The 26,637-nt window shown below is 36.1% G+C and overlaps 1 protein-coding gene across 1 annotated transcript in view; it reads right to left on the bottom strand.

Annotated features, from left to right (window-relative positions):
- Positions 1-25,675, bottom strand: part of DKK2 (dickkopf WNT signaling pathway inhibitor 2) — a 113,405-nt gene extending 87,730 nt beyond the window's left edge. Inside the window, exon 1 of the mRNA XM_055296812.2 lies at positions 24,732-25,675. Coding sequence (XP_055152787.1) covers positions 24,732-24,953 — 222 coding nt within the window. The 5' untranslated portion in view covers positions 24,954-25,675. The remainder of the gene's footprint in view (positions 1-24,731) is intronic.
- Positions 25,676-26,637: the final 962 nt, after the last annotated feature.

Raw genomic sequence — 26,637 nt, 5'->3', positions numbered from 1 at the left:
CAGTAGGCTGCCCTCCCCCAAAGTAGGAAACAAGTAATAATATGATATTTATACTCATAGTATGTGCTTTTATTTAAATTATAAGCATGATTCTTGGTTGAAGCCTCATCAACTTAAAACTATAAAGTGTCCAGTGATTCCCTTTTAAAGTATGGCTTTAACCCCCTATTAGGACAGCTAAGAATGAAGTCTTTAGGTAATAAAATAGATAATAATTCTATTCCTATTTTCTAAGTTGAAATAATCTACTAAGTATACATTGCTGTTTTCATGTAATGTTTCACTGTTATCAGTTTAAGCTAAATCCAATATTTAAATAATTCTTCTAAGAGAGGACAGGGACATATATTCTGTTTTCTGCATTCCTACTTCTAGACAATACTTGTTGCATAAAAGATTCACAATAAAGATTAAGAGAATAAGTATGTGGTCCAACTTTAGTAAGAAGCGTCAAGTCTCAGAAACTGGAACACCAAACTAAAAAAAAAGGGATCAAGTTGCCTTCGTTTTACTTCTGTAACGTCCTGAAACTCCTGAAAATTTTTATTTACTTTGCCACTAACCACTGGAAAAGAAAGAATAATAATTTGCCTAAGGAAATTGTTCTCAAGCTATTGATCTAAGGACACTGTCAGTCTTAAAAAGCACTGAGGTCCCCAAAGTGCTTTTGTTTATATTTGTTCTATCTATCAATAGTTACCATATTAGAAAATAAAAATAAAAAATTATTAATTCATTTAAAACCCATAGATATTAATATAAATAATATATTTTAATTAAAAACAATTTTCAAGAATGAAAGTAGAGTGAAGCATGATGGCATTGTTTTACATTTTAAAAAATCTCTTTAATGTCTCACTTAATAGAAGACAGCTGGATACTCTTATCTGCTTCTGCATCCAGTCTCTTGCAATGTGAATTTTTTTGGTGGATGTTTTGATCTGACTTCACACAGATATGTAGTTTGAAAGGGGAGGAGTATTTTAATAGCTTTTTCATATAATTATGAATAGTCTTCTTTGATAACTACAACAAAACTTGACAGATGGTAGTTTCTTAAAATTTAGTTGCAATATGGAATCTGAAACCACATTGATGAACACCATATACTCTGTGACAATCAAACTCTTTGGGTCTACTTTGCACTGTGATTTTGTAATATCGTTCATTGTTCATTTAGAAAATGTGGGTTCATAGAATTCTGTGGACCTAGAAAGCTCAAAGCTTATCATGGCAAAAAATATTATGACTTGATTTTCCTAAAGCGGCAGATTCACTTTGTTCATTTCTGAAAATATTCTTGCTAAACAACTCAGTATAATTAACCATACCTTGTTTGTCAGTCATTCTTTTTAGGTAAAAAATAGTGAAAAATTGCTGTCAGTCCAGCTTGCAGCTCAAGTATTGCACAATTATATTTTGGTATGCAGCAAAAGCAAAAGTGTTTTACACATACTCTGCATTCATCATACAAAATACGCCAAAATTGACAAATGGGATCTAATTAAACTAAAGAGCTTCTGCACAGCAAAAGAAACTACCATCAGAGTGAACAGGCAACCTACAGAATGGGAGAAAATTTTTGCAACCTACCCATCTGACAAAGGGCTAATATCCAGAGTCTACAATGAACTCAAACAAATTTACAAGAAAAAAACAAACAACCCCATCAAAAAGTGGGTGAAGGACATGAACAGACACTTCTCAAAAGAAGACATTTATGCAGCCAAAAAACACATGAAGAAATGCTCATCATCACTGGCCAGCAGAGAAATGCAAATCAAAACCACAGTGAGATACCATCTCACACTAGTTAGAATGGCCATCATTAAAAAGTCAGGAAACAACAGGTGCTGGAGAGGATGTGGAGAAATAGGAACACTTTTACACTGTTGGTGGGACTGTAAACTAGTTCAACCATTGTGGAAGTCAGTGTGGCGATTCCTCAGGGATCTAGAACTAGAAATACCATTTGACCCAGCCATCCCATTACCGGGTATATACCCAAAGGACTATAAATCATGCTGCTATAAAGACACATGCACACGTATGTTTATTGCGGCACTATTCACAATAGCAAAGACTTGGAACCAACCCAAATGTCCAACCACGATAGACTGGATTAAGAAAATGTGGCACATATACACCATGGAATACTATGCAGCCATAAAAAATGATGAGTTCATGTCCTTTGTAGGGACATGGATGAAACTGGAAAACATCATTCTCAGTAAACTATCACAAGGACAAAAAACCAAACACTGCATGTTCTCACTCATAGGTGGGAATTGAACAATGAGAACTCATGGACACAGGAAGGGGAACGTCACACTCCGGGGACTGTTGTGGGGTTGGGGGAGTGGGGAGGGACAGCATAAGGAGATATACCTAATGCTAAATGACGAGTTAATGGGTGCAGGAAATCATCATGGCACATGGATACATATGTAACAAACCTGCACATTGTGCACATGTACCCTAAAACCTAAAGTATAATAAAAAAAATAAAAAATAAAAATAATAATAAATAAAATAAAAAAAGTAAATGGTTAATAAAAAAATAAATAAATAAAATACGTGTATTCGAGAGTCAACATGTAATAAAATAATATTTGCTGCTTCATCATGGACATTCCTAAGGGGAATTGACATATATCTTTGTCTGAGTGTGTGTGTGTGTGTGTTCGTGTGTGTGTGTAATTTTATTTGAGTGTGTTGGTAGAAAACACAATATACAGTTTGTTGTCACTAGTTTGAGTTCTGCTAAGGCATCAACAATTTTAACCAATGTGTTTTGCACCATCAATACAAATGTCAATACAGTGAGAAAAAGCAAATAGCACCTTAGTATTATTAATGAAAAGAGTTTTGACCTTTTAGACTTCTCAAAAGAGTCCTGGTCAAACTTGAAGAATCACTAGCATAAGACAATTTTTTATCTCAATATATTAGTAAAAGTAAATTTCTATTTTGCTCCTAAAGAGTAGCAGCACCTCCTCCATTACCTTTATAACAGGAAGTCACTAACTAGATACAACTTGCCATTTAAATAACAAAAATCATTTTAATCACACTCTCCATGTGTTACAAGCAAATTTATCCAAAGCTAAAGTGCTGAGAGATCTCATATCCCATGTACATAATATTGCTGAAGGAAAAGTTTAAACACAGATTTTAAAGAAATTTAAACCTGTTTTATTACAGCTTAAGACCCATCACTTACTTTATAAGTAAGAAGGCTCAGAAACAAATAGATTAAAGAACATTCACAGTAGAAAAATTCAGCAACAGTTTTTTGGAAGTATGATTAAAATACATTTCATCAATATTTATCTGTGTTGAGACTTTATGATTCTTTATTCTCCTCACTCATTAAAAGCAATTTCATCTCTCTCCAATTTCCTAGGAAGTCACAGCAATAGGATGGAGATATGTTTTGCAGAAGGGATGGTTTCTGGGAGCCATGAATGCTTTTCTAAAAGAAAAATGTGTCTAAGTTAGGTGGAAACTACTCAAAATAGGATGTTTTCAAAGATGGTGAGTAACAGAAGAATATACTATTTCATATATCAAGTTAATATTCCAGAAGGTGGGGAAGTGTGAGAATGGGAAAGGATTTTGTCATTATTCTTAGAGGAAACTTGTAAAAGCTTTAACTGTATTCTCTAAGGTCCAAGTTCTACTTTTATAAAATTTTCTCTAATACTGTTTATTATGATATTGCAACATATGCTCTCTATAAAGTACTTCTAAAATAACACTTTTCAGAGGATGTGCTCAGAGATATCTGCCTCTCTCTTGACTCCCATCTGCAGGTATCTTACCTGAATGGAAATTCCCCAAGTTAGACAAAGATTCTCAGATCTTTTCTTTTATATTATCTCTCAATATATTTTATATATTTTTCAATATTTTAAGTATATTTTATAAATGCAAAATATATTTAAACATCTTTAGATTATCAACCACAAGAGTGAACCCAACATCCAACCCAAGAACTATAACAATACCAATAATTTGCCTCTATTTAGTGTACCTCCCCTATCCCAATTCCTTGACTCCCTCCAAAATTACCACTATCCTTCATATTATTTATCTTTTCTTTGCTTGTTTGGGTAATTTGTTTAAAAAATAGATGATATACAGAAATAGAGGAAACGATCCTAAAACTTGTATAGAACCACAAACGATCCTGAATAGACAACGCACTCTTGAGCAAAAAGAACAAATCTGTAGGCATCATACTATTAATACCTGACTTCAAAATACATTACAAAGTTATGGTAAACAAAACAGCATAGTATTGGCATAAAAACAGACACATAAACCAATGGAACAAAATAGAGAACCCAGAAATAAATCTACACATTTACAACCAGTTAATTTTCAGTAAACGTACCAAGAACACACATTAGGGAAAGGACAGTCTCTTTAATAAATGGTGCTGGGAAAACTGGATATACACATGTAAAAGAATGAAATTAGACTGTCTCTCACATATATAAAAATCAACTTAAAATGGATTAACTACTTAATTCAGTTACACCTGAAATTATAAAACCACCAGGAAAAAGTGCAGGAGAAATGTTTTATGACATTGGCCTGGGAAATAAATTTTTAGATAGGGCCTCAAAAGCACAGGCAACAAAAGCAAAAATAGACACATGGGATTGCAACAAACTAAAAAGCTTCAACACAGAAAAAGAAACAATGGGGAGAGCAGAGAGGAAATCTACAAAATGGGATAAAATACATGCAAACTACGCATCTGACAAGGGATTGATATTTAGAATATATAAGGAACTCAAGCCACTCCCTAGCAAAAAGCAAATAATCTCATTTAAAAATGGGCAAAAGACCTTAATAGACATTTTTCCAAAGAAGAGATATTATATGACAAAATGCTAAACATCAGTAATCATCAGAGAAATGCGGAGAATGGCTATTATCAAAAAGACAAAATAACAAATACCAGCAAGGATGTGGAGAAAGTGGAACTCATACACTGTTGGTGGGAATGAAAATTAATGCAGCCATTATAACAAACAGTATGGAGTTCCCTCACAAAATTAGCAATAGAACTATGACATGATACAGCAATTCCATTTCTGAGTACATAGCCAAAAGAATTGAAATCCACATGTCAAAGAGATACCTGCACTCTCATGTTTATTGTAGCATGATTTACAATAGTCAAGAGATGGAATCAACCTAAAAGTCCATCAACAAATGAATGAATAAAGAAAATGTGGCATATATACACAATAGAATACTATTGAGCTCTATAAAGGAATGAAATCCTGTCATTTGCAGCAACACAGATAAACCTGAAGGACATTATGTTAAGTAAAATAAGCCATGCAAAGAAAGACAAATACTGCATTATTTCACTCATATGTAGGATCTAAAAAAGTTGATCTCATAGAATTATAGACTACAGTAGTGTTTACCAGAGACTAAGAAGGGAGGGGAGCAGGGAGAGGGATGGGGAGGGGCGGGTCATGGGGTAAAAAGTTACAGTTAGATAGGAAGAATATGTTATGGTGTTCTATTACATAGAAAATCAACTATAGCTAATAACAATGTATAGTATATTTCAGGATAGCTAGAAAAGAGGATTTAAAAGTTATCCCCACAAATAAATGATAAAAGTTTGAGGTGATGGATATGCTAAATGCCCTGATTTGATCGTTTTACAATGTTCACATGTATTGAAACATCACACTGTACCTCATAAACATGTACAATTATGTCTCAGTCAATTATAAACAAAATTAAAAATAGGTTCTACTCACACACACACACACACACACACACAAACACACATACGCAGTCTTCTATCAGTAGCCATTGTATTTCAAATATCCATTCATGTTTATTTCTGACTGTAGATCCCTGGTGTTAATCTACCCTAATTTATATATACATTATCTTGATGATGAACATTTGGGTTGTTTCTTGTCTTTTGATATGACAAGCAGTGGTTCTATGGTCCATTTTACACATATCTTCTTGTGCATGTGCTCAAACATTTCTGTGGGTTATATTCTTAGAAATAGAATTTCAAGATCATAATGTATATGAATATCCAGAATTATAAGATATTGCCAAGTGATTGCCGTAATTACACCCCCATGAACCATAATGTTAAAGTTTCACAAAGGTACCTATACACTTGGTATTGTTAATATTCTTAAGTTTTGATAATCTAATGTCATAAAAGGGAAGATCAGTATCTTAATTTGCATTCTCTTTGCTACTAATAAGATCGAGGCCCTATACAAAAATACTTATTAGCCATTATTTTGCTTTTCTGTCAAGTGCCTCTTCATGTATTTTACCCATTTTTACTGGATTGTTTATCTCTATGGTAACTCCTTATTGATTTATAGGATTTTGTGTATATTCTAAACAGGAATCTTTAGGCATATGGGATTTAGGTTGACTACAGGCACTACATACATCCCCCAATTAATGGCCTGTTTTCTATTTTCTTCATAGTACATTGGATAAACTAGTATTCTTACCTTTAAAACACTAATCCATTGGAAATTAATTTTTGCATGTAGTAACATAGTGTTCAAATACCACTTTTTCCCACATTGTTACCCAATGTTTTCCAGCATGACTTTTTAAATAGCTCCTTTTTCCCTCAATGATCTATGTCTCAATCTATATCTAGGCTCTCTAATCTGTTTTGTTGGTTAATTTGTGAATACCACAATGTCAGTTAAATAATTGTACTTTTCATCTCTCTTAATACATGAATACTAATTTCTGTTAATGGGGTCACAGAATGACCTGAAATTTAGGCAAAAGCAGATGACTTTATTTGCTAAAACAAAATACAATTTCCCTCAAATGTCTATGTACCACTCTGATAAAGAATATTGGTAATGGGAGTGAAAATTAAAAGAGCAAATTTCAATACTTATGATAAAAATTGGAACATATGATAAGTGGTGTGGTAACATTGTCATAACACCTCTTGTGTGATATAATTTTTCTTAACCTTAAGCAACAAATAAGGCCTGCTCTTCCAAAGAGTCAAATTAGAGCAAAGTTATTTGAAAGTCTGAGTCTGGGGAGCTAAGTCGCCATCTTACCTGAACAGCATTAGAGAACACCGTGGAAAATCTAAAAAGTCATTCTCCTTGTTTGCTTAGCATCCACTGTTTGCTATATGTGTACCATAACATAGAAGAAAACTTTTAAAAAATTAAAGACATGAAGAAAACACAGTTAACGTGTGGAAAATAAAAGTTTTCTATTGTTATAGAGCAAGTTTAACAAATGCTACTTGGTAATTTTCCCTGCCCTGGCAGTGACAGACTTGATTATTTAATTTGTTTCTAGAATATCAATTCTTTTTAATGTTCTAAATGTAGACAGAGAAAAACAAACCCTAGACTACAAAATAAAGATATTTCTCATGTTTGTATAAATCTACTTTCTTAGAAAGGCCTGCTCTGTCCTGTATATATCCTATTCAGCCTAATTTAAATTCCTAGATTATTTTTTGGTGAGCAACTTTTATTCTAGTATTTAATTTGTTTTTACTGTTTTTAGCTATTTTTCTGGAAGGTACTATCATACTTTTATAAAGATACTTTTTGGATCTAAGGATGTGTTTTGAAGATAGAGCTAAAGGGCTTTCTTAATGGTCTGAATATGGGTATAAGGGAAAGAGAAAAGTTATGGATGAATCCAAGGCTTTTGGTAGAGCAATTGGAAAACCAGATTTACCATCAATAGAGATGGAGAAAACCATGGGTGCAGCAGGTTTGGGAAAGGGAAAAGATGGGATTTGGATGTGCTGAATATGAAATATCTAGTAGTGGAAATGTTAAGTAGGCACTTGAATATATTAATGTGTAGTTCAAGAGAGGCATTTTGCCTACAGATAGAAATATGAGAGTCATTGGCATATAGTGGCATTTAAAGCTGGAAGACCATGAAGTCACAAAAGGAGTGACTAGAGATGGTGAGGACGAAATGTCATACTCATACCAGTCCCCATGTTAAATAAATGAAATTAGTTTGTCATAACTCATTCTGAGTAAACCTATGTTGTTTCTTAGGTGTCTCTATTTCCCTAAGTATTTAACTTTATCATCCATTCTATAATGTAGTCCAGAATCAATATCAAGCTCACCATTCTGTAGAACAAAGCTTCCTCTTTGAAAATCAGAATATCTCTTCAATATATGATTCATTTTAGGTTAATGGCAAAGGTTGAAGTTATCTTAATGCAATGGGATAAAATCCCTTCTGGATAATAATTTTTTAGTTTCCTCTTGAGCTTAGCAATTATAGCTGTTTAAAGGCAGAGCCCATTGATTTTTTAAGGCACACTTGAGTGAAGATGAGTGGGTTTTACTTATTGAGACAATTTTAAAAATTGTGTTTTTATTAGAGAGAAAGAATCAGAGACAAAGTAATGACACAATATAAAGCTCTAAACTGTGATACAATCTACTTTCCTCATTCATTTCCACTATTATTTTTCCTATTTTGCCATGCTTATTATAAGCAGTTGTTAGAAGCAGCTGTTACTAAGATGGAAAGGAATGGAAAAGTTCTTAAATATTGCTTTCTTGAAAAAAAAAAACTTCAAAACATCTGGGCTCTGCACTGAGAAATATTTTTGGTGAGACTGAAATGATTCTATAAAAGATTATGCAGAAGGAACAGCAATGACATTTCTTCTTTATCGCCTATATTTTTGAAATCTCCTTTTACTTTTACAGTAGTTTTGTCAAATGCTATGAAAAGTTTAATACATTTGCCAGTTTTTCTCATTTTTAAATGCTTGCAGACTACTTAACTTTGGAATGTGGTTGCTCAATATTTACCAACGATTGAAAAACAGCCATTTCAGTACAAATTTTTAGCTTTGTTTGATTACTCTAGCATTTTTCCCATCAAGGGATGTTCCCGCCCTTCTTAGAAGTACCCAAAATTCTGAGAGGTGAAGGGAGGAAACGTGAATGACAATACACAATATAAAAGAGGAAATCAAAATCAAAAAGTTGGCCCAGACTCTTAGAACACACCATACACCCTCGATCTGAGCTCAATCTGAGCCAGAGGGTTATGTTATCACCTCAGCTGGAGCTGTTTTTGTTAAGTCAGTGTATCTGTTGTCACTAGAAAATAGCATAGCCAAGTCATACCTCCCAATGGAGGAGAGTGTGGTGTCAGAATTTCAAGAAGGCCCAAATTAGAACACCTGTGTGCCAGACCGGCCCAGCTGTACATTTGGGCTGGCCAGAGCTGCAGAACATCATCTGCTCAGCACATGGAATGCCAGTTTCTTTGCTGAAGATGGGTTTGAAGGATTAGATTCTTAAAAGAGAAAGCTCAGAACTCAGTTGTAACATCCCTAGCCTTTCTCTTATTTTAAAATAAACAATTTTAGGAAGAGGGGATTAAAGGCTCATATCTGAGAGATGACAAGTAGGGTATATTGCTAGCTCCAGAAGAATTGCCTCAGAAATTCTCGTTTACTCGGCCGTTGGCTTTTCATTCTGGTGACGGATGAAGTATGACTATAATTCCAGGTGTTAAACATGTGCACATTCCAAAAATGCTCTATGGGTTGCTGGGTTTGTGACAATCAGACCAACAAGGGAATATCTCTCTTTCCTAGCCCTTCTAAAACATGATGCAATATTTGACCCATACCTTGTCCTAATCATTGAAAATCTGGTCAAAGGAAACACAGTGGACAATACGAACTCTATTGAATAATTAGTATTAACTGCCTATCTTTTTTCCTACTAAAACTGAAATCTAAAAAAATATAAACTCACAGTCTTGCAATTTGGGGACCTGAATTTCCTGCCAACTATCTTTAAGTCCTTGTTTTGCAATCTGCTACCTTTCAGTAACTACTAGTAGATATCAGGTATTTAAAATGTTATTTTTTATTGGTGGTGGTTTTTAGTTGTTTTTGTTGTTTGTTTGTTTTTTGCTTTGAAGAGAGATTTACAACCTGCTCCCCTTGAATATTATGGTCATTCTGGATTTTCTCAGAGATGAGAAGATAAGAACTTCAACAACGTTGCCAGAGTTTATGGGCACAGCTGTATAGAGATGTGAACCTCCTAAAACAAAACAAAATAGAACTCCAACTTGGGAAAAAACCAATCTCATTCACTTTTAGAAAAACAAAAACAAAAACAAAATTCAAGTGGTCTTCTCACTTAACGAGGCAACACTGTCCTATATTAAAATTTTAATCAAATAATTCTGAGTTTGAAACTGAGTCACATGGGATCACAGATACCAAATACTGAGCTTGCCAAAAACCTATATGGTCACTTTCCTGGCATCATCCTTCCTGCTTGATTACCTCCTTCAAAGAGTTACTGAGTGCTCTGCACATAACAGAAGCTTACAGGGTTTAGGGAAGGTTAAGTGAGGCAACATAAAATTCTTGGTATAAAGTAAGTGCTCCACAAATGTTAGCTGTCACTATCTTCCAGAAACAAGAATGTATTTCTCAAACATCTAGTCACACTAATGCTGTATGTAAGATATTGCTAGGAATATACTAGAGTAGTATACTGATACCATATTTAATGTCAGACTGCATTATCCACAGATAATGACTATGATTTGGAAGTTGGTCTATTTATCCTAATTGATTTTGTTCATCATTGTGTTAAAGGCAGTAGTCAGTTATGTTCTTTCTTTCCTTTCCATGCATCTTAACTACAGAATATCACTCCCTCAATACCTTACATTAAATATCACTATAATGTTTGCTATTGAAACTTCACTGAGTGTACAATTCTTAATTCCAATAGCATGGATTTGTCATGAATTATGTGTTCAGTGCTTTGGCTGTTTTCCTAAGATATTTGAAATAGTCCTTGAATATCCAGAACATCTTGGTCCCAGCATTAGAGCATCTTCTTTGTTAGTGTCTGACTCTCCCAGAGGTGGACGTTTAAAAAAAAATTAGTGGTGAGGTTGAGCTACACTAATTTTTATTGATTTCTACTAAAAAAGAGGGTTATATTTTTAGGTCTTAATTTTGTAAGGTTCAGGCCATCAAATATGGTTTCTTTTTTTGTGTTGAAAGCTTTCATTTTCTAACAAGAAAATTCACAGTACACACTTCAATTCAATTTGTAGTCAGTCACTGGGATGGCTGTGGCAGAAGACCTGAGTATTGGCCACTTATGCTTTTCACAGTGAGAATTTTAAAAAAGACCAAAAATGTTACAATGCATTGCAGATGCTGTGTCCAGGACCTACTTAGAAATGTAATTTCAAGAGGATTTTTCTTGTTAAAAAGCCATTTCCTCCTGAAAAGTGTTGGGAAGATAGCAGCAGGGCAAATAAGCAAACAAGAAATTTACAAGGATTTCCAAAGAGTGCTGTGGAAGCATTGTATTAATCTGAACAACTGCAAGAACATTTTTATGGGGTTAAGAAGTTTAGTCTTTCCTCTTAATTTTAATAGGATGGGTTTGCATTTTTTAAAAAAATAATTTTTTAAAATTAAAAACAAATTTATTGTAAATTGACAATTTAGAATTGTATAAATCTATGGGTACAAGTAATATTATGATTATTAAATACAGTGTAGAATAATTAAATCAAGCCATGCACAGAAAGACAAATAATGCATGTTTTCACTTACATGTGGAATCTAAAACAATTGAACTCATTTTAAAAATAATTTTTGACAGGCTTTGTGTGTGTGTGTGTGTGTGTGTGTGTCTCTGTGCACACATTTTAACTAAGTTGCACATGAAGTAACATGTGCCACCAGACTGGACTCTTGGGAATTGCACTGAGTATGATTTGTTCCTGCCTCCTCTTTCAGAAAAAGCATGGGTTTGGGGTGGAGAACATACCACTGACCTAGGTTCATTAACTGCTTCTGGAACACCATGATTCTGTTGGAAATAATAAGCATATTACATGAATTTTGACCACGTTCTTCTAATGGAAAAGACCAGATTATAAAATAATATTCCATTATATTTTAAATTTTAAGACTTTCTAAACCCAGCTGAGGGTTTTCCACCTTAAAGCAATTGACACTGAAAGGTTTACAATTATAATCATAATGCTTAATCCTTGACTCAGAATGTTTATTAGAGCTTCAAAAACTTATTTGGAGAAACAATACATTCATTTGACATTCTCACCTTCTATGGGGTACTTTATTCCTGGAAACAACAAAAAGCCACTCAGAGCCAAGTATTTTGAACGTGGTGTGTTAATCAATATGTATGATGTTTTCATGGCCCTAAAGTCATGGCCTAAAATAAACAAACATGTAAGCTACTTCTAAAATCAATTTCTAAAGAACGTACTACATAAAAATATCAAAGGAATGAGTTCTCTGTGGTGACTAATATGGAAAATAATGTTTAAGCATGCTTGATTACAAAATCTATGACAATATTTTAAACTTGCATCTTTATCAAACGTCTTAGTTTGATATATTTCAGCACAGTTTCTGTTGCTCTGCCCTACCTGTAGTAAGTTCTTGTCCACTTTACTGACACCTCTCCACAAATCCATGCTGAGGTCACCGCCGATTCCTACACTCCAACTTAGTTATTTCTCCCCATACTTCTACTTCCCTGTGAGCCTGCCTCTTCTCACTAATATTTCTTAAGTGATTTGAAAATTACAAAGTTATTGTAATTAATTACAAAGTTAGAATCAGACCTTCTCAGGGAACAGCAAGTCATTTATGAAGGCAAAAAAAATCAAACTTCAATTTCTCCCTCTTTGCAATTTTTCCATAGAGTATAATCTTCAACTTTTCTTCATGTTATTAAAGAGTAATAATCATGTTTATATAATTAATTACTTTTGCTCACATATTGAGTAAACTGGAAGTCAAAGAGTACACTCAGAGCTGGATAAAATTAAGAGTTTTCATTTATTTTGGAAAACAATTTTAGCTTATAAAAATAAAACAATCAATGTGAAAAGACATGGAAGAATCTTAAATATATACTACTAAGTGAAAGAAGCCAATCTGAAATGGCTACATATGGTATGATTACAACTGCATGACATCCTGGATGAGACAAAACTAGACACAGTACAAAGATCAATGAATATCAGGCATTAGAGAGGAGGAATGGGTAAATAGGTGGAACACAAAGGATTTTTAGGACAGTGAAACTATTCTGTGTGATACTATAATTATGGATAAATGTCATTATACATTTAGCAAAACCTACAGAATGCACAACACAAAGAGTGAGCCCTTGTGTATGGGTTTTATTAATCATAATGTATCAACATTAACTCATCAGTTGTAACAAATTTACCACACTAATGCAAACTACAAATCATAGCGGAAGCTAGGGAAAGAAGGAGGTAAGGGAGTTTATGAAAACTTACTATACTTTTGGTACAACTATTTTTCGAAACTAAAACTACTCTAAAAAACCAATAACACCTATTAACAATAATTGAAAAAGAATCACACTAGTTCTCCGAACACAAATTTTACCCTTATATTATTATATGTATATTTATTGTTACCACTCTGAGATTCCTGCACATATAATATGAATAAATGGACCTATTACATTGATGCTTGTGTAACAATATAATAATGTGTTTTCAACAGCTTTGAAAAACACTCACTTTCTTCTTTAAAAAGTTTTTGACAAAATATATTTCCTTTGTCCTAATCTGTGTGGTTTGCACCAATACAAGCTGGCTTTACAATTGGTTATTTCTCTGAACTTTGTCTATTCTGAAGCCTATAACCTATAATGTGTCCAAAATATGACCCTAAAGCTTAGTTTCAGAACCTTAAAAATGTACTGATATCTATTATTGAGACTCTTATCAAGCCTTTCAAGGTGTTTTGAACATATGCAAATAGTAGCACATCCCAGGCATGACAGAAAAAAATAAAGACATAGGGCTCTTCTTGAATAGACAGGATATTCTAACAGCAGGCAAGAAAGCTGTTTGTAGCCTGCCTGCAAGAACAAAAAACTAAGTTCTTACCAGAAATATGAAAGTATGACTACTGATACTAATTTTTAAAACAAATCCAACAAAATCAAAACAAATAGACAAAAGGAAAAAAGCAAACAAAAAAACTTCTACTTTCAATCTCTCCACCCATATTTTAAAAAAGTAATCCATCAAAACAGAAACCAAATTCATGATTCCAAAATTATAAATTATTCTCTGGTTGATTCTAACTGCTTAATTCAGATTTGCACTTTATAAATTCAGGGTGGCATGGTCTTAAATTTCTTTTTCATAAAATAACCTCTAATGATGTTGAGGCAAATAAGTAGTGTTTTATGCTTTGCAAAGGGATGGAGAAAGGACTTACTATTATGACAACCATTTTACTGATGAAAAAACTAAGGCTTAAAGGTGTTAGACAATTTCTTTGAGGTCGTGCATATTTTTAAAATATAGGCTAACAAGGTTTTCTTCTAAATTGATATCCAACGTTCTTTCAGGCTCACCAGCTGTCCCATGCAGAAATTGTAACCACCTTCAACAGTATGTTCTTAGAAATGAAAGTGTGATAGTGCACAAGGCATATACCCAGATGGAACATGGGTAACAGAGACAGATTAATCATGTATGAAGCATCAGAGTATCAAATGTTTCATTGTTATGGCTCACTTACTCCTGAAGTGGAGAGAGAGGAAGAGGTTAAGCATATCCCCAGGCAAAGAGGTCCATCCCTCTAAGTCAGAGGTCCACATGAGGTTGAAGAAGGGAAACTGGGAGAGGACTGGGAAGATGGATACTTCTCTACATGAAGCTCAGGCTGCTTCCAGCACCCCTCACTGGAGTTGATTCTGAGACAGTGTCTTCCTAACACCCTGCTGATCTCCAAGCACAGTGCCCCAAGTTCTCTGCCAGGGAAGGGCAGTAGTCTAATGGGTTGGTGGTATTCGAATCAATTCAATGAATAATGATTTACATTAAAAAAAAATTTTTTTTAAAGATAGAACAGACTGATAGAATAGCACACAGCAGAAGAGAAGAAAAGGACTAAAATTGAAAGGTCATACTGCATTACCTACTGTAAGAGAGTTTATTTTGGAAACATTTTTTTAGGAGTGTGAGTAGAGAAGGGGGGATACAGAATCACAATGTAAAATATATTTATTTCTCTGTCAGAAAAGTTTAAAAGCCATTGGCCTCTATCCTAGTTGGCACTTGGACAAAGGACAAGCAGCCTGCATTCTTAGCAGCCCCACCACCACTTTTGTCCCTTCTTTTGTGTGCTCCTGCCATTGCTGTGCAGACTTTCCAGCCAGGCTTCTTGCTAACCATGTCTTTAAAGTGTCAGGACTGAAAAAGTGAGCAATGACAACACAGTCGAAGCCACTTCCTTTCATTAATTTTGTTTAAAACTGATTGACACAGCTGTCATCGTGACATTGTAAACTTTGATAATACATTTTGACCTACACAAACTTAGAGCTGAAAAAAGTCTACGTATAATTTATCTCCCACTAGGTAGTTAATCAACTCAAGGCAACTGAATGTAATTCTTCCACAGAGCTTTCTTATTCAAGATTTAAGAGAAAGCATTGCTTCTGATTGTTTGAAATGTTTATATTAGAAGTCAGAGGATGCAAGTTCCAGTGAGAATTTCTTTGTCACAGGCATTGATTATAGTACATTGGGCAGATCATGAAACATCTCTTAATCAGATTTCCTCATGCGTAAAATGAGCAAGTTAAATTAGGCAATTCCCAATGTGTCATCCAGTTCTGTGTCCTGCTTTAGTCTGCTGTATAAGTTCTTGAAACTTTTAGATAATAAAGTTTCTTTTGGTCCTTTCTATAAAACTCTCTATCTTTAATGATAATATTTAAGCACATTTGAAGAATCCTTTTACTTGGCTATTAAAATATTCAAACATTTTGAAAGAGCCTTATCGGGTTGAAAGTAAATGTTAAGAAGGTTTTTCACACTGAAAATTAATAAAATATTATTTATGAAAAGTAGCAAAAAACTCTTTAGTACATAATTCAAGATATAAAGATAAATATATACTGTTTAAAATATTTGTGCATATTATATTAACATTTTATGAGCTTAAGTCATAGTTATTTGCACATTTTAATCGGACATGAGTTTCTTTAACAAATCCATCACAGAGAAAAAAAAATGGAAGTCTATTTAAACTCCAAATATTAAATTATGTAGGGTTAAAGAAACAAAAAGCACCTGTTTTGGTAAGAACCTACATAGCATTCTTTCGGCACCCGTGAGTGATGAAACAGACCAGAGCACAGAATGAATTTTCAGCAATCAGACTTGATTGTTATAGCTTTAATTAATGTACAGGCTTTTTTGATAACTATGAGAAATCATGAAGACTTGGTTGCCGGACTCCAGAAAATATGAGGTTAACAGAAAAGGTGTAATTTTTGTTATCAAGGGTTTTTCTGCTGTGGTTGCTGTTCTTTCTGGCAGGATTTCCAAAACAGTTGAGCAAGAAATGGTGCTTAAAATTTTATAAAGCTAAAAGTAGACAGCTGCATGTGTGGCAGGTGATTCCAAAAAGGAAAATAATGTCAGTAAAGAAGAGAAAGTGGAACAGAAAGAAAAGAGAACTGTTGAGCGAGCTGGAGGAAATGCTGACATTTATAGGTACATAATTGTAGAGAAATAAGTGAAGCAAATAAAGAGGAATGAACCGGAGAAGAAAACAAAAATACCATAATAGTAAACATGCAAAAAATAAATTAGGCGTAAGGACTAGACAAGGCTGCCGAGAGTACAGAGCATGGTTAATGGGGAAAAAAGACTCCGGATTTCAGAAGACTAACACAATACCTGTTGCTCCAAATTTCAAAGGATTGAGAGGAAATAGAACGTGAAAACCATTATTTGAATGTGATTGTAATTTCAGGTGATATTAAACGATAATTCTTCCCTCTGCCTCTCATTTGGATGAAGATTTTTTAGTCCATTGCCAGATAGAAACATTTACTGGCAGTTTGTTTCCAATATGTTAAATGAAATTTATCACATGCTTCCATGAAATGTATTTCACTCTTAATTTAACATTACTAAAATATTTTAATTTACCTAAATCACCAAAAATCTCAAAATGAAAAAAAAAAGAAAGAAAATGATATGGAAACAATGAATTCCCAGTTTCTGAGTCCTCCTGGAAGAGACAGCTGACACTCAACAAAGGTTGTCAGCCTTCCAAAATCCTAGCAAGCTGTCTTGGCCAATACACTATGTAGAAAGTGTCAAAAATCTTGTCTGTGCAGGGGCTATCTCACTTTGAAAAACATCAAATTAATACTTTTAGAAGCAGACTAATATGCTGTTCAATTATTTTGGTTCTTGTGGTTAAACAACTAATATTGTCTTGCTTATGACCTCCACCTATTATGATTGTATTTTTAACAGCTGAGGTACCATTGTTTCCATACTCTTTCCACAGTTCCACTAATTACTTAATTATTTGCCAGTTTGCTTATTTTCTACAAGACAACACTGACTTATCATCTCTCTTAATGTAAACATTAAATAGTAGAAATGTGACATCATGTGCATGTGTATGTTTATTTTGTCTTGTTTTGCTTTATAATTCTTAGTCTCAGAGTAATTGAGTTCATTTGTTTCCTTCTTGTACATCACATGCATTAGTTTAGTCACCCCTGCCCAACTTGATGGGGAAGATTAAGAGGCCACTTCTTATTTGGTGCATGAGCATTTGCCTTTACTTTTTTCTGTAATGGCAGTGGTAATAATGACATCAGCACAATAACTAAGTGCACTTTCTTATTCTTCAAAGTTTTTTTCATATATATTATCTCATGTGATCCTCACCATTGCCCAGTAAGTTAAGCATTATTACTCTTATGGTTGTTGTTGTTATTGTTATCCCTATTTTATGGGTATGCTTAAAAAAAAGGAAAGACTAGAGAGATTAAGTGATTTTTCCAAACCCATTAAACTAATCAGTGGTGAGTGGAATTTAAAACCTGTTTGAAATTGTAGTGCTGTGATGCTGATACAGATCATCTGATTATCTGAACGGCAGCTAGAAGGGGTCAAAGGTAAGGAAAAAGCAAAAGCAATACAAGACTAAATTTAGAGAATTTCCCCCATCTGATCAGGATGTAAGACACGTCAGCCAAACAAACAAAGCCATTGCAGAGAAACCATTGGGAAAGCCTGTGCTTCTCCGTCACGTAGAGACATTCAGATTGAGGAAGACGAGGACAGGGGAGTTTGTTGCTGGGTGTGAAGAAAGAAGAGAGAATAAGCTTTATGCAACAGAATCTACTTTCTACTTGGGGTGACACTATAATTTATACTTTAATGGGAAAGAGTAGAAGAAAGGTAGGGGTATGTGGGGGGGGGGCAGGGGGGCAAGTAGAGGCAGAGATGAAAATAATGTATTGCTATGGTGCCTGCCTTAGTATACATGAAGTACTAACATACTTTAGACTTCTGAGAGTAGCAGCTGGGAGCAACAGGGAGTTTGGATTTTGTTGTGACTTTTAATGAAATTGGAGTTATACCCATGTCACTCAAGTATAGAGAGAGAAGAGTAAGGGTTCATGTTCTCTCTTAAATTCAGAATAAACAGCATATTGTAGCAGCATAAGCAGGTGGTCTAATATATGGGTTCTAATATTAGGTTGCTTAGGTTTGAACTTTAGCTTTCTCCGTTTACAGTGGTGTGACTTGTACACATTGTATAACCTCTCTATGTCTCAGGAATGTGTTTATTATTTATTAAAATTTCATCATTTATAAAAATAAGGATGATACTAGGATTTGCTTCAAAAGGCTGCCTAGAGGATCAAAAGAGTTAATGCAATTGAGGATTTAGTTTCATGCCTGGCACAGAGTGAATAATCAATTAATGGCACCCCTTATTATAACGTATTGCATGCCATAAGTTCTTGCAAGCTAGTTTAAGGAAATAATATACCCGAAGATCACTCACTTCTTCTATTTCCCTGAAGAAAGAACAATCTTATTCCAGATGAGAAAGTATGACATGAAGATCTAATGTCTCTTGGGAAAGGCTTGGACAGATCTACCACTTTGAGAAGTCATTTTCCCTAATTGTGGTATTTTTATTTGTTTTGTCATTTAATGTACTTATTTGCTCATTGATTTTTTAAAATTGTAGATTTCTTCTTTTTTGCTTCAGATTGTTTTGTTTTAAATTAGATACTGCAAAGTATTTAAAAGGATATCTGATGTCCATTTGTCCCTTTTGACTCTGTGGAAAAAGATAAGTAACATTTTTTAAAAATTTACTACTTTTGTATTTTTGCTGATTTTATTTCTGAATTTATATTTAAAGCACATACAAAAATCTAAACTATTATTAAGGTTCCCAAAATATAATCTGTTGTACAGATTCAGGAGTTGTGGAACACATGTTAGAGTAGCAATTCTGTTGTTAGTGATACGTAAACTAATTACTTCTGTTAAAAAAAATTAAACAGGATATTGAAATCATTCTGCCTTAAAGTTTTCTTTGATTCAATTTGCCATTACAAAGAAAAGAACCTACAAAATGTTATATCGACTGACTTCTTTGAAAGAATGCTTTATGTTTGTCCTAACACAACAGTTAGAGAAAAATATGTTATTCTGCTGTAGTTCCTGTCAAGAGTGGACAGAGGAGGAAGAGAAAATTGACCTTTGCTTACCTTAAATAGTAATACTAAATTTTTCTTATGCATTCTGTATTAACTCTTTCTGTGTAATCTTAAAGCTATGCTACATAATGCAATATGTCTAGCAATTATGATTAGCCTTACTTCCTTTTGGTTTATGCTTTTGGATTGTTAAAAAAAGGACATACTAAGGGGCTCAGGCAGACACAAATATCACATAAACCTTTTGAACAAGCAGATAAATAATTTAAAACAGGTTTATCTCCTTGTTATAAATGAGCACAAGTGACTAGAGGCATAAGGAAGTAAAACAACTCCAACGGGCCGTCAGAAAGTCACAGGCAGAAATAAGATTGTAATTGAGTTTGCTGTTAACTCAATACTAAAGAACAAACAGCCATTAGAGACTGAGTCTAAGACGGTAAATATGTTAACTATTATAAATTTCTTCTAAAATGTAACCGATTATTTTAATGTACATTTAAAGCAATTTTGTAAGGAAATGAAGAAGAGCCAATATTTTCCTCGATCAGAATATACTAGCTATAGTTCTATGACATTGCCTTACCTAATCTTAAAATTTTAAGTTTCCAAATATCTTGGAAAGGAGAAGAGGGTGCAAAAGCTTGTATTGGAGAAGAATATTCAAGAAGATTATGACAGGGTCAGAGTGACAGCTGGAGTAAGTTTGAGTAACTTTGTCCTCTTGCGCTCTCTAGTCTAACACAAAAATAAAATGATGGATGTTCATATTAGATTATCATTAAAATACTTTTCTTGCTATTCACGAGCTAACTTTCCACTTGTATCAACTATCAATTTTCTATAATTCGTGATGAGAGGAAAGGGACGTTAATGTGGATTATTTCAAATTCCTTTATTTTTTAAAATTTAATCATAAAAATGATTTGCTTTCCTGATTATGTTTAGTGTTAGTCAATGTCCAGAGAGGCTATCAGATTATTTACTTCTTTGTGCTTTATGTTTGTCCTAACACAACAACTCAGAAAATTGGGCTAGGGTTAGAAAAAAAAGTCATGGATAATTTCAGAAAGTGAAGAGATCACTTACCGAAAATAGAGTATATAGTTTATTTCAGTGAGCATTTTCATGAATGTTTGTGCATACAGATATAGCATACTTTCATTAAAGAAAATGCAATCTACACATATTAGTGCTCTTTAGTCAACTTGTTCAAGCTTCTCCTTCAATGAATTTCAAGAATTCTTTTCTCACAACATAACTTTATCCAAACCACTATCCTTGAAGTGTCCAAGTCATATTAGAAAATCGTAGAATCTGAATTTATGTTAAACCGTAGCTTCTTTTTAGAAACACAGATAAGAAAGTTTATCTACATTTAAAATACAACTATAAATATCACTATTCTAGTCACTTTTAAAAGAATTGCCAAATGCTACTGCATTGCATTCAAATTAAATTCATCTGCCCGTCTCAAAAAGACAAAACGAGAAGAATAAAATAAGCTATTACAAACACAAATCCAAAGGTTTTTCATTCACACAGAAAAATATGTGAATTGCAAAGCTTGATTTTTTCATAGTTTGCGTTTTTAAAATTTGTTTTGAAGGTGGTCCATAAAAGTCAACACCTCAAACTTTAGAGGTAGTATCGAGAAATGGCATACTTCATCAAAATATATTTATTCACATGATATCGAAGATTTCGTTTGAAATTACTTTTAATTTAGAACATCTGAAACAGTCTCCTTAGAAATTGACATATATATTAAAATGCATAAATATTTATATATTATGTAAATATATTAGTAACAGTCTGAAACTTAATTTAGCCTGTATACATATATAGTACATACATGCAGTACTTATTAGCAATAGCTGCAAATGAAAAGGCAAATTAAAACATTGATGCGAATAATTCAGCAGTTCATTTTTTGCTAATTCTGTATCAATCATCTGAATAATGTCACTCTCAATTTCCTATGTCAGTTTCCATCATAAATCATACTGTGTCTTTGAAAGCAAACCTTAAATTGAGAAATGTAACACCTCTGGAGAACAGTGGATTTTCTCTCTCTAAATCTTTTCTAAAATTCAAAGGCACATTTTCTAGAAGTGATATTACAAATAATCCACCTTGCCTATGGAACAAGTAGAATTCCTGTAAATAAGAATGTTTATGTGAAATCAGCCAACTTTCAATAAAACTTTAGAGCTCATATAGTCTCATTTTCACTTTTGTAGATTAATGAATTACTACATTTATTCAAGAATTTCTTCTGCAATGGCAATATTTAATTCTCTATCTTGAAAAATTAAAATAGGCTATTTTCAACATCCATTTAAGAGAAAGAACACCAAGGACTAAGTTTCCAATCTGCCTACTTGAAGCTACATCCTAGAGCTTCTTCCTCCTGTATCCCTGAAAGGAATATATTTCAACATCATCTGTCAAGTATAAAGGGAATTGGGGGAATCAAACTTATTAGGTCTTAGGATGATACTATATGATTAGCTAATTTGATTAGTTGACACATTAGTTCCAATATTTTCAATCATATTTTACTATTGTGATGCCTAAAAATTCAGCTCAGCTACATTTCTATTCTAGAGTTTTTCTCTACAAAAGGAAATAACATCTTCCCTGTAATAGCCTTTCTAATTTCCATTTCATTTCTGAAAATAATAATACTAAGAATGTTGGTGAACACATAACTATAGAGTAAAAAAAGATAAAGAGACTCATAAGTATCCAAAGAATTATTCTTTTTACTTCAAAGAGAAAATATTTTACTATTTGTTTCTTCATAACAGTATATACTTTAGATCATTCGTTAAAGAAGAATACTCAAAATAAAAATTTCACATTTGCCAGCTAGCCTCCTGCTATTCAACCCAGTATTTTATTTTGTTTTACCTTTATCTTGAATATGTTAACACTTTTTTCACAAGCCTAATATCAAATTTTAACAATCTAGGATTCCAGTTAAGTAAATATGATAAAATATATTCCATAGAACTGCTATGTTATGAAAGGCATATAAGAAATTCAACTCATTTGTGAAATAAATAAATAAATTCTCAATTTAAGGCGATGTAAGTAGACTTTCAAACTCTTTAAGAAGCATAATTAAGTACCTCTTTGGAGAGGTAGCACCATAAAAACATATTTTATACTGATTTATATACAGATACAGTATTAAAACCCAAAGAAGCAGCTAGGTTCTGGGATGCATCCCTCAGTCTCCCCTGTGTAACACTAAGGCTAATGAAAAGACGCATGTAACTGATTTTCTGACAGAGGAATATCAGGTGTGTGGGCCCAACAGTGGGACAGAAACAAAAAGCTCTTTACAAAAATTCCCAGAAAATACATAGATTATAATGGAAAGGAACCTCAGGACTATTTCCTTCCCTGTGTCCTTGGGGGAACTACACATTAAGCTTTCTTCAACTGGGAACATGAAATTTGAAGTCAGTAGCATTAGAGGAGTCATGATTTGGATTGAGAGCACCCAGTCTTTCTAATCCCTGTTCCATTTCATGACAGACTTCTAAGAAACTGTTAGGACCATTGCTATTGAAAATCATGGGGTGTCTCTCAGGAGAGAAAAAGCGAATGAAAGTGGTCACATAAGCGCGTAGGCATGTGCACGTGTGTGAGGATGTGCAACGGTTATGTTTGCCTGAACGTATATGTACTTTCTTACTTTTCCTGAGACCTTAAAAAAAATCTGATTGCGGATTTTGTAATCCCTTGAAAGGATAGCTGAAATGGTTCACATTTCAAAGCTCTGGGAATAGTTCCGGAACTGCAAAACTAGCAAGACTGCAAAATTGTCCCCGTGAGAGGGCAGTAGGGTCCAAGCCCGGGTCTTGTCTCTCTGTCCATCCCAGACTGTCTTGGCCCTCTCAACCAACCTTCACCCGGCTGGCTGCGCTGTGGCCAGGGGCGGCGGAGGACACCGAGAGCGCGCAAAACCGCAGCATCAGTCGGCTCCTAGGAAACGCGGATCTTTGGGGCGTGGGCCGCCGCCAGGGGTTGACACTTGTGCTGTGCGAGGTGCCTGTGCCATTGGCAAACTGGCTTTCTCAGTTTTGGCTTCCCACAAAAGGAGCGGAAGGGGGAGCTGTCATGATTCTCAGTGCCCACAGAGCCCCCTCTCCTGGCCACAGCGCGCCAGCCATAGTTGGTACCGAGTGTGCGGGCTCGTCTCTGTGTGTGTCTATTTGTATAACTGTTTGCAAGTGGCTTTCAATCTATCTGTCTGTGTGACAGAGACAGAGGCGCCTGCGGAAAATTCCCTCTCTCAAAAACGCCTTCAGTGTCCTGCTGTATCGCTGGCGCCTACGACGCTGTCATTGTCATCTCATCATTTTGCTTCCTTCCGGGTGATTTATGTACAATTCTGCGTGAGTGAGAAATGCGCGTCTATTGGAGTTGTTTTGTCTGTTACCTTACTTCTTTGAAGAGAGAAAGTGGTTGGGAGGGAAGGAGACCCTGAAAAGGAGTAATGTCCCCTCCGGATTGTAAAATATAATGGTTAAACGCCCGGTATCTCAATGTCTAGACTGAAATTCCGCTCTGCCACTTATACTAGCTGTGTGCCTTGGGCAAATCGTTAATCAATCCGTGCCTCAATTACTTCATTAGCAGAATGGGAAAGCAACAGCATCTAGCTCACAGAGTTGTGAAGATTAAATGAGTGAATATGTAAAACGCTTAAAACTGTGCCTGGCACGTTATTAGGTGGTATAGGTTAAATGCTATTAACATCTTCATCAGTTGCATCACAGTGTTAAATGGAAGGACCATCCTGACCACTTTCTCCACAGGAAAGCCCTAGATCTTGATACGTGCCCACGCCCCAGAGCAAAGCTGAGACGGAATCCTAACCCGTTCACTCCGTGCAGTGCAGGACCAGCAGCCACCCAGACACCCCCCGCCCACGCAGACCCTGTTCGGGGAATCCCTCCCCAGCCGCCTGTTCTCTATATCTGGGGCCACGCTCCGAATGTTGCGGGATGCAATGGCAAACTGCTAGCCCAAGAGAGCTGGCCCCTGCCTTTTCTGTCTGAAGAATGTGTTTGGGGGTTTTCCTACCTGCCCCAGGTTTTTGCCCTTCTTACTGCCGCCGAATGCCAGTCCTTGGTATATGCCCGCAGATCGATTGGCGGCCTGAGCAGGCGTCTCCCCGCCCAGAGAGGACTTGATGGAGTTGAGTTTGGCCCGCGAACTGCCGATCTGTGAGCTCTCCACCATCAGCACCGCGGCCAGTAGGAGCAGGCAGCGGGACGAATCCTTGCACCGCATCAACGCGGCCATCTCCCGGCGAGGGGGTCCCCAGGAAGACGCAAAGCTCGGAGGGGTGGGAATGCAAAGGGAGGGAGGACCCCAACACGGGGCCCCTCACTCGGGGCGCGGGGGCTTGCAGATTGTGTTCCCTCAACCCTTCCTGGTTCGGGGACCCAGGACCCTATGAACTCAGTCTCACGCCTCAGGACAGAAATTAGCGGAACCCAAGCGAGACCCGCTTTTCCACCAGGGCAGGAAGTTCTGCAATAACTGGAAGCAATCAAAGGCGAGGCGCTTTCTCGCCAAGGAGGCGTGACCCAAGGTGCAAGAAAACCCAGCCCTGTGGATCGCACCGCTTCCGTTGCTTCTTGCCCCGCACCTCCTTGGTCCCGCCGGGATCTCGGCGGTTTAATTCTCCTCTTAATTGATCGGGTGGCCCGCACCAGCTCCTTCTCCTTCAACTCAGTTGCTTTTCTCTCCTCTCTTTTCCTATCCTTTATGTGTCAAACTTTGCAGGACACAATACTCCTTTTCCAAGTTAGCAGGCGCTTTAGTAGGGGATCAGGAGACGTCCCCGGACCGAATCCTCGAAATCTGAAGAGAACCGAGGTCCCCCACACGCGCACTCACAGTTGCCCCGAAGCGTTGTCCCCTGACTCACAGGAGACAGCGAACCGCTGCCAGCGCAGCGATGCCTAGTGAGCGGACTTGCGCTACGCTCCCCGCGGGCTCCCCCTTTCTCTCTCTCTGCTCTCTCCCGCGTCCTCTTTGCTTTTTATAGCTTCCCACAGTGAGGCCTTTTTTTTTTTTTTTTTTTTTTACCTCCGCCCCCAATTCAAGAGTGACAAAGAGTGAAAACTTTTCTCTCACTCTCCACCGCTTCCGCCCCCCTCCTCTCTGCGTGCTCCTTCTCCTTCTCCTTCTGCAGCTTCCACTCCAGCTTTTCCTCCTCCTCATCCTCCAGCTCTGTCTCCACCCACAACTACTGGAAAAGGGGGATCTAGCTTTTCCATGAGGTGAATGGAACATAGGGGCTCCTAATTCCTGACAACAACTCCAGCGGCTGGAGGGGTCTTTGGAAACAGGCAGAGGGCAAAGGTGGAAACGGAGTGGGGCAAGCTGCCACCACGTGATCGCCGCCACCCTTCCTTAGATCTTCCCACCCATCTTCAGCCCCTGACTCCGCGAGGAGTGCTGGAAAAGCCCTATGGAAGCTTTAGAGAAGTCAGCATCTGCGCATCTGCTCATTAGTATTGTGTTCTTTGTGCGCTCACGTTTGGTTTTAGACTGTGCCTCCCAGGGAGTGTGTGAAGCTGGAACCACATAGGTGCGCCAGGGGGTGTCCAACGATCCGGATAGAGGGTCAGGAAGGAAAGGGGCAGACCAAAGAGGGGAAAAGATGAGCCTGTTCGATTTGGAACAAGTTCCTTCGGAACCCCGGGCCCCGCCGCACTCGTAGCATATGCCTATGTCTCTGAGGGACTAGGAAGAAGGGGATGCTCTGGGTACACTGCAAGGGTTTGCACCTCACAGCTCGATTGAGCATCTTTACCACGCCAGACAATTGCTCTTTTTGCGAAAAGGAAATCCCAGATAGGAATGAACGGGGGCAGGGAGCCTTTGAGATCCTGTCTTCCTTGGCTTCCTGCCTTCTAGCCCCTGGGAATTACAAGAGTAGACATTCCTGTCAGCCCCCGGGTCTCTCCAGGTCCAA

Source organism: Symphalangus syndactylus, chromosome 10, assembly GCF_028878055.3.
Source record: "Symphalangus syndactylus isolate Jambi chromosome 10, NHGRI_mSymSyn1-v2.1_pri, whole genome shotgun sequence".
NCBI lineage: Eukaryota > Metazoa > Chordata > Mammalia > Primates > Hylobatidae > Symphalangus > Symphalangus syndactylus.
This window is presented reverse-complemented; position numbering and strand designations above follow the sequence as displayed.